We start from the raw sequence: 12616 nt of genomic DNA on the forward strand, positions 1-12616 counted from the left end.
TCCAAGTTGGAGACTAATCTGTCGCCAACTATTCTATTTGGGTACCTTTTTGCATCAGCTGACAGTCATAGAGCTCCACATTATGATGTAGGCTACAGTGTTGCGTCATCTGACAGTCAAAGATTGTCAATCGCTAAAGCCCCTCATAGGGATATTTGTTTAACGTTGCCATGGCATTTTAATTATTTAGTCGTTGCGTCTGTGCGTTACCTGGAGACAGTCTGCAAGAGTTGGTGAGGGACAGTTTATGAAACACCGGTGCAGACACTCCAGGATTTCCGCAAATTCGAGAACTTTGGGTAAGTAAATATAGTTCGAAAGTTCCATTATGTAACAATTTAGCTTGTGCCATAATGCCAAAGCCATGTTGAATGGATAAAGGTTGTCTACTTATAGGTTCAATATCAAATGAACACCAATTTATTAGGCTAACTATCAAAACAGCCACCATAAAAACAAGACTGCAGGTATTTTCCATTATTCAAACACCTGATGTTAATGACAGTAGCCTAGTCTGTGTGCTGAATTAAGCATAGGCTACGGAGAAACCGTATCTAGTTTAAATTTGATTAGGCCTAGTCTCTTTTCTGAGGAAAAGTTGCAGGTGTTTCTCAAAATGCATACTACCGTGCCAAACATGTGTTATAACTAAACCAAGATAGGGAACAAATTAGTCATAGTTGGCAGAACAAGCAAGGACCTGGGCAGAGGCCAAGCAGGAGCTTGCGAGATCCTATTGGAGCGTTGTAGCATATATTTTCATGTTTCTGTAAGGGAACGCCGACTCAAAAGTGGCTAAATTCGCCTTCGCACTCCTAAACAATGCACGTTTTTTCTTACTTTACTAAGGGGTAAACCTACAAAATTTAGTCCACGCTGTTCGAAACAGAGGATAGTTTTGGGAACAGAAAACTGTTAATGAGATCAAATGTTTCATCGATGAGAAAATGTGCAGAATATCGGCCAAATCCACCTAGTTCCTGCTTCTCCAACTGCCGGACACTTGGCTTCCCCACTACGAGTGGAAACGCCAAGTGGACGCTTCACATTTATATATCCGGTGAAATGTCTGTCTCGTTGTTCTCTCTGACCATGCCCCGAGCAATGCAAATTGGAGCACGGGAGAAACGGGGTACGAGTCCAAATCAAATTATGCGAAACGAGGGGCACTTCGCGAATGCCTACTCCGTTTGTACATATTTTGAAGCATGGCTCGATGCAAGCTTCAAAATAAATTATGCAAACTTTCTTGAAATCAATGGCGAACACTATTTGGCCAGACAAAATGCACTCCGAATTCGGATTGAAATGTTGCCTATTCACATCTCATATGTTGCCTACAATATTTAAACTTCATACGTTAATAAATACATGCGGAGTTAATTTTGGCATGTTTACCTGCCTACGTACTGTATATAGCGATCACATAAGTCAATAGGGCTAACTGTCTAGCTACCAGTATTGTTAGCTAGCCAGATAACCACGAATAAAGCATGAGGTGCTACAGTTGAGTGTGAGTGCTTCTCAAATGTGTTGTTTTATCCATTCTCCACAGTCTTGTCCTCACAAGAATGTACTTAAGAGAACGTGGTCAGAGAATGCACTCAGAGCATGAGAGTGTAGAGCACTGTAGTTCCAAGCCTGGGCTCAGGTACAGTGTGTCTGACTGGGACACCAGTAACAAGCAGATATCTGACACAGCAGAACACAGGAGACACATGTCACACATGACAAGGCAGGAAGGGAGGGCCTTACGCAATGAGACAACCAGCAAGGTAAGATTTTGTGACTATGTAATGAAACAACCAATTCAGTAAGGGCTTGCTTGACTTTGTGACTGTACAGACAAAGCCTTATAAATTAGTTAACACAAATTGTCATGGACTATTATTTATTATCATCACAGTTATTCATGCCATCTCTCTCTATACTCTCCCTCTTTCTCCCCCTCAATCTCTCTCCCTCCTCTTTCTCTCTCTACCTCATCTCCCACAGACTAACTGGGATAAGAGTGACAGCTCTCGCAGACTGAGTGATAGGATCTGGGATATCTCCCGCTGGAGAGAGACTTTGGAATCATGCATACAGGAAGTGGAGAAAGAGATGGATGCCTTAACCCTGGTGAGATTTCAGATTAGTATTAATCTGGCATGCCATTGTTTCTACGTAAAAACAAAGTGTGAAGTACCTGGTAAAAAAAAAAACATTCAGGCAGCTTTCTACATTTATTAGACTTAGCAATAAACCAGGTTGTAGGGTGATGTATTGACGTGCTAGTACAGTGTAGGTGAGTTTGGCTGCTCTGCCTCTGTGTCTCAGGGGAAGGAGGAGACTGAGCGGGCTCTGACAGCCACCGCTGTGCCTCTAGAGGTCACAGTGGAGTGCCTGACCCTGAGGGAGGGTCGCCGCGGCAACGAGCTGGTCAGCGACCCAGTGGAGGCCCAGCTGAAGAAGGAAGTGGAGATGATCGACGGAGCACAGCGGGTGCTCCAGCAGCGCATCGACAAGGCGTTCGAGCAGCTGTGGTAAGAAACCGTTTGACCAATGTTGTGTCCCATAAACACAAATCCGACCATCACCCCTGGTGAGACAAAACCGTGACTCGTCGATGAAGAGCACTTTTTGCCAGTCCTGTCTGGTCCAGCGACGGGGGGTTTGTGCCCATAGGCAACGTTGTTGCCAGTGATGTGTGGTGAGGACCTGCCTTACAACAGGCCTACAAGCCCTCAGTCCAGCCTCTCTCAGCCTATTGCAGACAGTCTGAGCACTGATGGAGGGATTGTGCGTTCCTGGTGTAACTCGGGCAGTTGCTGTTGCCATCCTGTACCTGTCCCACAGGTGTGATGTTCGGGTGTACCGATCCTGCACAGGTGGTGTTACACCTGGTCTGCCACTGCGAGGACCATCAGCTGTCCATCCTGTCTCCCTGTAGCGCTGTCTTAGGTATCTCACAGTATGGACATTGCAATTTATTGCCCTGGCCACATCTGCAGTCCTCCTGACTCCTTGCAGCATCCCTAAGGCACGTTCACGCAGATGAGCAGGGACCTTGGGCATCTTTCTTTTGGTGTTTTTCAGAGTCAGTAGAAAGGCCTCTTTAGTGTCCTAAGTTTTCATAACTGTGACCTTAATTGCCTACTATCCGTAAGCTGTTAGTGTCATAACAAAAGTTCCACAGGTACATGTTCATTAATTGTTTATGGTTAATTGAACAAGCATGGGAAACAGTGTTTAAACTCTTTACAATGAAGATCTGTGAAATTAATTTGGATTTTTACTAATTATCTTTGAAAGACAGGGTCCTGAAAAAGGGACGTTTCTTTTTTTGCAGAGTTTACCTGTATTTACTCGTGGCATCGATGCTGTATCATTATTTTCTACATTTAAATTGCCCTTGCCTAACGAATGTGTCTAAAGCCGAGCTTGCAACTCGCCTATTCTCACTATATAAGGCGATATATTATGACTACAGCAACTGCCATGAGAAGGCATAATGTTACTTTGCTTTTTTGGCTGGAGGAGGTCCTGCAGATCCATGTGCAGATAAAGCCCCGGGGTGAAAAATTTTAATTAAAAGTGTTTATGTGAGGACAAAACTAAGCTGTTTCTAAACTTGTTAAATACAGAGTTTTATTAAATGGTTATTAAGAGTAAAAGTGAGTTTGGTAGGTAGCCAAGTAGCGACAAACTGCACAGCAGCACGGAGACCACGCGGAAGTACGATGCGCCACCATGTTAATCATATTATAGATATCATGTTTCACATTGAATTTATGAACTACAAAAAGGTAAGACATGTTTTGATTTAAACTCTGGTGCCGCTCTATCACATATTTAGCGATTTCAGTACTTGTCAATGGCTGTTCTCTCCAGTCTTCTTCAGGTGTCCCGGCAGCAGCTGACCCATGACCTTCAGAACAAGATTGAGGCCCAGGACATTGACCTCTCCTGCTTGTCTATCACTGTGACATCACCTAAGACCTCCCTGAAGCCCAACCCCCTGCGCATACCCATAGGGTGAGCTGGAATGAGGGTGTACAGTACAATACAAAGAAATACTAGGCGTTCTGAAATTCAGAGCAGGATCTCTAGATCAAACCTACTTATCTGTTGTTGTCAATGAGCACCTCGTACAATTGCCATTCTTACATGCATATGCATGTCTAACTAGCTACAATATTAATTTACCAGGCTCTCAACTCATCCAATGATTTTCTGCAAAGCCACCACTTGCCTTTCAAAAGATTTGAATGTACATAGAGTTTTTTACTCCAAGAGAGAGAAATACAATAGTTTAACAATTTTGAACAAATTAATGTCCTAAAATTAAGGAGAAGCAAGAGGAAGAGAGACCTGGCTATATTTGGTTGTCATTTTTTAAACTTTCACTTTCACTTAGCTAAGTGAATGCAGCAAGCTAGTTTAGCCTACTCAAACACCCAGCTCAAACTTACTCACTTACTCATTCAAAGGTTTTTCTTTATTTTTTATATTTTCTATATTGTAGAATAGTGAAGACATCAAAACTATGAAGTAACACATATGGAATCATGTAGTAACCAAAAAAGTGTTAAACAAATCAAAATATATTTGTAGTGGGAATTCTAATTCTAATCAATAATGAGGAGAGACAATCACCAATCAGGATATGACTTTATTAAAAATGTATTAATAACAGATTAATTATTGCAATAATGAAGCTGGTTGACGAATCACCCCAAGATGATTAGTTGAGAGCCAACGAGCTGATTTTAGCCACACTATTTTATAGCAAAGTACATCCTCCTGAATGTTCATGACAAACAACAGATGTATGGAATGGGTCACAAGGTTAGGATTTGTATGAAAGATACTAATAATTCACAGCCGACAGTATCTGCTGTAAAGACTGCTCTCATTATGTAGAAACAGGGTCTGGCCCCCAAAACAAAGTTCCTATCATCGTTATCCATACCGGAGCCATCTCCACCCTGGTACCTCCCGGCACACAAACACCAACTAATTCTATGGAATGTGGGCTCCGAGAGAGGACAAGACCATCATAAATCAGTTGCTAGAGTTAAATCTCTGAAGCTCCTCTCAGTTCACACAGACACAATAGAGTTCTAAGAACCCTATTTTGTTGCATAAAATAACAATTTGGTGCAATAACAGTATTATTAACAATCTTGTAATTTCTCCACAATAGTAGCCACCCTTAGTCTCGATGACAGCTTTGCACACTCTTGGCATTCTCTCAATCAGCTTCATGAGGAATGCTTTTCCAACAGTCTTGAAGGAATACCACAAGAAATTCCACAAATTAACAAGACACACCTGTTAATTGAAATGTACTTCAGGTGACTTATGAACCTGGTTGAGAGGATGCCAAGAATGTGCAAAGCTGTCAAAGGCAAATGGTGGCTATTTGAAGAATCTCAAATATAAAATATATTTTGATTTGTTTAACACTTTGTTTGGTTACTACATGTGTTATTTCATATTTTTTTTGTCTTCAATATTATTCTACAATGTAGAAAATAGTAACAATCAAGAAAAACTTTTGAATGAGTAGGTGTGTCCAAACTTAACTGGTACTGTGTGTGTGTATATATACAGTGCCTTGCGAAAGTATTCGGCCCCCTTGAACTTTGCGACCTTTTGCCACATTTCAGGCTTCAAACATAAATATATAAAACTGTATTTTTTTGTGAAGAATCAATAACAAGTGGGACACAATCATGAAGTAGAACGACATTTATTGGATATTTCAAACTTTTTTAACAAATCAAAAACTGAAAAATTGGGCGTGCAAAATTATTCAGCCCACTTAAGTTAATACTTTGTAGCGCCACCTTTTGCTGCGATTACAGCTGTAAGTCGCTTGGGGTATGTCTCTATCAGTTTTGCACATCGAGAGACTGACATTTTTCCCATTCCTCCTTGCAAAACAGCTCGAGCTCAGTGAGGTTGGATGGAGAGCATTTGTGAACAGCAGTTTTCAGTTCTTTCCACAGATTCTCGATTGGATTCAGGTCTGGACTTTGACATGGCCATTCTAACACCTGGATATGTTTATTTTTGAACCATTCCATTGTAGATTTTGCTTTATGTTTTGGATCATTGTCTTGTTGGAAGACAAATCTCCGTCCCAGTCTCAGGTCTTTTGCAGACTCCATCAGGTTTTCTTCCAGAATGGTCCTGTATTTGGCTCCATCCATCTTCCCATCAATTTTAACCATCTTCCCTGTCCCTGCTGAAGAAAAGCAGGCCCAAACCATGATGCTGCCACCACCATGTTTGACAGTGGAGATGGTGTGTTCAGGGTGATGAGCTGTGTTGCTTTTACGCCAAACATAACATTTTGCATTGTTGCCAAAAAGTTCAATTTTGGTTTCATCTGACCTTCTTCCACATGTTTGGTGTGTCTCCCAGGTGGCTTGTGGCAAACTTTAAACAACACTTTTTATGGATATCCTTAAGAAATGGCTTTCTTCTTGCCACTCTTCCATAAAGGCCAGATTTGTGCAATATACGACTGATTGTTGTCCTATGGACAGAGTCTCCCACCTCAGCTGTAGATCTCTGCAGTTCATCCAGAGTGATCATGGGCCTCTTGGCTGCATCTCTGATCAGTCTTCTCCTTGTATGAGCTGAAAGTTTAGAGGGACGGCCAGGTCTTGGTAGATTTGCAGTGGTCTGATACTCCTTCCATTTCAATATTATTGCTTGCACAGTGCTCCTTGGGATGTTTAAAGCTTGGGAAATCTTTTTGTATCCAAATCCGGCTTTAAACTTCTTCCCAACAGCATCTCGGACCTGCCTGGTGTGTTCCTTGTTCTTCATGATGCTCTCTGCGCTTTTAACGGACCTCTGAGAATATCACAGTGCAGGTGCATTTATACGGAGACTTGATTACACACAGGTGGATTGTATTTATCATCATTAGTCATTTAGGTCAACATTGGATCATTCAGAGATCCTCACTGAACTTCTGGAGAGAGTTTGCTGCACTGAAAGTAAAGGGGCTGAATAATTTTGCACGCCCAATTTTTCAGTTTTTGATTTGTTAAAAAAGTTTGAAATATCCAATAAATGTCGTTCCACTTTATGATTGTGTCCCACTTGTTGTTGATTCTTCACAAAAAATACAGTTTTATATCTTTATGTTTGAAGCCTGAAATGTGGCAAAAGGTCGCAAAGTTCAAGGGGGCCGAATAATTTCGCAAGGCACTGTACATACATACATACGAGCAAAGTGATCGTGCTGTTTCTATGTGGTTGCTATGAAAGTGAACTGTGTTTGCGTGTGTTCAGAGGTGTATTCATCCCGTTGTTTCTATTGAAAAAAAATGATTCTTAATCGGAATTAAACAAAACAAGGATAAACATACCTGTAAAAACTCACATTTGCAATTGTTTGACTAATGATTATACCGTAGATCAGTTAGATGCAGGCAATAGTGTGCAAGGCGGTATTGAACGTATCAATGTCTGTCACCTTGATTACTGAAAATTCTCTCACCCTGTGCACCTACGTTGTAAACTTTCATTCATAGTTTGTAGCAACCTTGTGATGGGTACAGGGAAAATTTGAGTATCATACAGTAGCCTAAGCCTATCAATGTTAAATTGAGCTTGGTTAATGGAATATGAATGACAGTCATCCAATATGCTGTAATAGAAATAAGGTCATGCTCATAGAAAAAACAATCATCCTCCCTTATTTTAGCCACTGCTGTAAAATACCTGTATCTGAATGTGTAAAATGTGCTGTTGCAGTTCCACCACCCCCCAGCAGTGGGAGCAGTTCAGCCAGTACAACGTGGCCCGAGCTCAGGAGGAGATGCAGGCATCACTGCAGCTGAGGGAGGACATGAGTGTCACCAGGGCACAGGTGTGAAATGGGGCCTGGGGTAGGGAGAGAGGAGTGTAGCGTTAACATATGGCCAGCCCTATATCAATATCACTTTTCTGTATTGGCTCCTATAAAACAGCACTGTCTCTTTTTGCGTCTCAAAAGTCACCCTATTGCCTTACATTTGACCAGGTCCCAAAGGGTCAAAAGTAGTGCACTACATAGGGAATAGGGTGCCATTTGGGATGCACTCTCACTGCTTTCACAGGGTTCTCTGTTGTTGTGTGTGGTATCTGATTGGGTCTGCTTCATAGATATTGCTAGAATGTGTCCGTGTAAGACTAGTGAGAGTTAGGTAAAGATGTGTGTTATATCTGGGTTGTCATCCCTCAGTTGCAGAATGAGCTGGATGCTCAGCGAATCGCCACAGTGTTTGCCATCCGTAAACGCACTCACCACCTGGAGCAGGCTCACGATGAGACGCAGTGGCAGATGAAGAGCGTGAGTAGTCAACCTTTCTCCACCTCTTCTTCCTCCTCAGTGCCAAACTGATTTTATCAATGTTGAAGACATGCAAGGCGTGAACTTGCAGAATTAGGGACAACGCTTTAGGCTGCAGGTCAAAATTAACTGTGGCTTGGCCTAACCTGGCTTGACAGTGGGGTCGAATGTTTAGAAGAGTGGCCAGGATTAGGGCTGTTACGGTGACCGTATTACCGCCACACTGGCGGTCACGAGACATAATGTCAGTTAAATTTCATGTGAGCATTTAGTCACGGTAATTAGGCTTCAAGCTCTGATGCTGCTCATGGTCATAAGTAGCCTCCAAACTCGCTAACTGTCTGTTACTCAACACTCTATTGTCCCTCTAATCACTCTGACATCAATGCAAATGTAATCAAAAATCTAATCAAACACTTCATGAGAGCTCATGTTGCGCAACATTTCTATAGGCTATGCAATTGCATGAAAACAGAGTGATGGCCTCTATTAAAAAGAAGATCCCATCAGCTTTCTATAGGCTAGGCCTACTATATTTATTTCTCATCTGTCCTAATATTACACACATTGCATCTCTTTACAACAGGCTGGCATGAAAATTAGCCACGGGAAAAGCGTCCTCAATTTTCCCCTGTCCCTTTTTCGAGACATGATAATGGTCCATTCCAAATCCAAACAAATTTCACACATATATTATTTACTATATGTAAAGACAAGATTAAATCAATAATAGTCCGATTTATAAACAGTGCATACCTTTTTTTTCTTGCGGCTTTTAAATCATAGTTGCACACCATGTAGCCTAGCCCATAGGCCTATATGTTTTGATAAGGTTTGTATCACAACAGAAGTGACCAAATAACTTCTTAAAATTAAGCACATTAATCAGCTTTACAACAGGTGTAGAGCCTAACTGGCATACGTGCGCAGCGCGTGAGTTTCAAGTTTGGGGAGGATAATTTTCACCATAAAAATGCACATTTTAACATAAAAGCATTACATACATATTCATATTTTCGGTCACTTTTGAGAATGGTGTTTTCCTGCTAATAGGAACATTTGCGCTATAATGTGAAGAATTAGTCTAATAGTTTATCAACATTTTAAGCTAAACATTCTGATCTGTTACATTTCTTTTTTAATGCTAAGTGGTTGTATTAATTTGGGATCTATCACATTCCACAACTTTCCCAGACTATGTTTGGAATATTTATTTCTCACACAGAATATGTCAACTTTTGTACTATGGGGGATAGTAGAGAGTCATGTGAGTTAGTGGTGCTTCGGAGCATGCAACTGGGAGAAGCGCTGAATATAATAATTATAATTCCCAAGGGCACAATGGCCACTGAAAGGGGATTCAAGTCATCATTAGAGTCGCATCATGCAGCCTTAGAATGTATTCAAAATCAAAAGAAATAGCCTTTGTATCACAACTAAAGTTACATAAATAACTCTAAATTAAGCATATAGGATAACCTGTTTCTTTGTTATCCGCTCAACACAAAATCAGTCAATCAAATGTATTTATAAAGCCCTTATTTACATCAGCCGATGTCACAAAGTGCTGTACAGAAACCCAGCATAAAACCCCAAACATCAAGAAATGCAGATGTAGAAGCACGCTGGCTAGGAAAAACTCCCTAGAAAAGCAGGAAACTAGGAAGAAACCTGGCTCTGAGGGTTGGCCCGTCCTCTTCTGGCTGTGCCGGGTGGAGATAACAGTACATGGCCAAGATGTTCACACGTTCATAGACACTGTGGCCCCGTCCGACGACACCCCCGGACAGGGCCAACCAGGCAGGATACAACCCCACCCACTTTGCCAAAGTAATAACCGCATGTGCGGTTAAATGGTTTGGAGAAAATATCCTTTCTATTTTATTCAGCTATGTTCAATTGTATTCTTCATACTATAAAATAGGAAATAATGCCACATAATGCCAGCAAATCTTGTCCGCTAAATGAACCTGTGTAGCCCACAGCCATATGGCTTCGCCAGATCAGGGCCTAATATAAGGACAACTCTGAGTATGCTATTTGGCTCTTCTGAAATAGACTACATTTTCGTCATATCATGTTTCTTTAGACCTGTCTAAAATAAATAATGGATTTATTGGGATGGTGGCGGCTAGATTACATGGATTTTAAAATGTAGATGCTCCAAACGTCTGCATCAGTGGCATGTAGGCTATCCTTGTAAGCCAGGAGATGCTAAATGTGTTTATGTTAATTAACGGTCAATTACGTGAGACCGGTTGTTATTTGCTTGACAATCACCGGTTGACAAAATCCCTAGCCGGGATCATATGGATGTCTGTTTTTTTTGTTAGTCCCAGGATGAGATCTCAGATATGGAGAGGGACATCCGTAGTCTAGAGAATGATCTCCAGGCTAAGATGGCCCCACTAAAGCTGGTCCACACCCGGCTGGAGAACAGGACCAAGAGGCCTGGAGTCGATCTCTGTAGGGATGAGGTAGGCTACACCTGGACGGGCACTGGTTCATTTACTGCCATTTTCAATAGGTTTTGTGGTCGTGAAAATACTGTACTGTAAAACAATTGAAAAAATTAACAGGAATGTTGAATTGGAGAGGTCAACAGATTTAAAACGGGACTTTATCAGCTTGTTGTGTTTGAACCAGGTTCAGTATGGGCTTGTGGATGAAGCCAATCAGCTGGAGGCCACCATTCTGGCTCTGAAACAGAAACTGGCCCAGGCTCAGTGAGTAATGTCTTTCTGAATTACATCTAATGTAGACTATTGATTCTTATGAACAAAATGAGAATGAACCATCCCATGCCAATAACATGTCCCATGTCTATCTTCCTCCTTTCTCCTCCTCTCCAGGTATGCCCTCCAGGCTCTCCAGCTGCACCAGGCCCAAATGGGGGAGGATCTGTCCCGTAAGAAGGACGCCCTCTCTCTAGAGCAGCGCAGCCTTGAGACACGCAGCCGCCTCGCCTCCGCTGCTTTCACTGACGTGTCCTCTGGCGCCGTGGTCCCCCTCACCATCTCCAGCGGGAGACACAACCTGGAGCTGGCCTAGGCTCACCAATTCATCTCACACACAACCTTAGGGTTCTCTGACCGTAACCTTATTTCCCTCAATTTATTAACCATACCATAAATATGCACATTCGCATCTCAATTGTGTTTTTGTGTCTATGTTTATCTTTTTTTTCTGTGCGTTTTACAGCGGTCAAAGCCTTACACCTATCTTCTGTAAGTTCCGTTATGTGTTATCAATTGAACATAGTGTATCAAAAAAGATTGGCATCATATTAAAACTGCAATATGTAACTTTTTGGGCGACCTGACCAGTTTTACATAGAAATATGAATTATAGCTATGTAATTTTCTTTGAAAGCAAGTCTAAGAAGCAGTAGGTCTGTTCTATGTGCCTTATTTCGATGCCTCCCGTTCTAAAGTTATGTTTTTGTGTCTTTCGGTTTTGTTTCAAAACAGCTGAAAATACAATATTATTGGTTATTGAAAATATATTAAAGTGGTTTAGGTGGTACAATGATTCTCTACACATACTTGCTTGTTTTGTCACAAACTGAAATTAGGCGATACTTTCTTGTTTTGTCACATGAACTGAAATTAGGCGAACTTTTAGAAGTTTAGCGGCCAGGAAATGGTGGAGCAATTTCGGCACAGTGCATCTTTAAGTAAACTTTTCAATGTAAGTAATTCTCCTAAGAGTTCATTCAGTTCAAATGTATCATCAACATTTGTAAAGATATTGATATCAATAGAATGGGATGCTATTGATGTAAATTACATGATCATTTTCTGAATAATCTGAAAATAATTTTCCAATTGACAGGTTGGCCTATCTAGTTTCTCAGGGAGGCAGATTATCTCTGAATGTGATTTCATTCAAGAACCATGACTAATTTGCACATGTATTAAGAAATCAGCTAGCTTGCCTACTGACACCTCTTCACTTGCTAATTCTAGGAGTCCTAGGCCTAGCTAAATAGTCTGTTACCTGATTTATTGTGTGCATTTATGTGAGATGTCAGAGTATGCAGACTGTGTTGTATGCATGTGCCCCAAGAGATGGCAACCTTACCAGGGTCCAGGGCCAGCTCTGTCTTGACTCTTGGTCAGCCAGCCCAAAAGGATTATTGTGTGTTCAGTTTATGGTGACTAAAATAAGTACATGCAAAAAGTAAACGAAATGGCCATCAAACTCCAGCAGACTCACGGCTCTGCAAGCAGCCACACCCTCTAATTGCCACATCTGTGCACAATCAAGACTTCCTGG

General features: G+C 41.5%; 1 protein-coding gene across 2 annotated transcripts; it reads left to right on the forward strand.

Annotated features, from left to right (window-relative positions):
• Window positions 1-39: 39 nt before the first annotated feature.
• Window positions 40-11863, forward strand: LOC110531041 (tektin 2). 2 transcript variants are annotated; one of them, XM_036971580.2, is made up of 10 exons: window positions 40-299; window positions 1556-1775; window positions 1996-2121; window positions 2320-2525; window positions 3874-4017; window positions 7762-7876; window positions 8231-8338; window positions 10672-10815; window positions 10985-11064; window positions 11191-11863. In XM_036971580.2, the coding sequence occupies exons 2-10, from the start codon at window positions 1572-1574 to the stop codon at window positions 11387-11389; spliced, it is 1326 nt and encodes a 441-aa protein (XP_036827475.1). In that variant the 5' UTR covers window positions 40-299; window positions 1556-1571; the 3' UTR covers window positions 11390-11863. The 2 variants fall into 2 exon arrangements, with proteins under 2 accessions (XP_036827475.1, XP_036827476.1); XM_036971581.2 differs by lacking the exon at window positions 40-299 and adding an exon at window positions 680-1132.
• Window positions 11864-12616: the final 753 nt, after the last annotated feature.

The sequence above is a fragment of the Oncorhynchus mykiss genome, chromosome 30, assembly GCF_057628025.1.
Source record: "Oncorhynchus mykiss isolate SJ-2025 chromosome 30, ASM5762802v1, whole genome shotgun sequence".
NCBI lineage: Eukaryota > Metazoa > Chordata > Actinopteri > Salmoniformes > Salmonidae > Oncorhynchus > Oncorhynchus mykiss.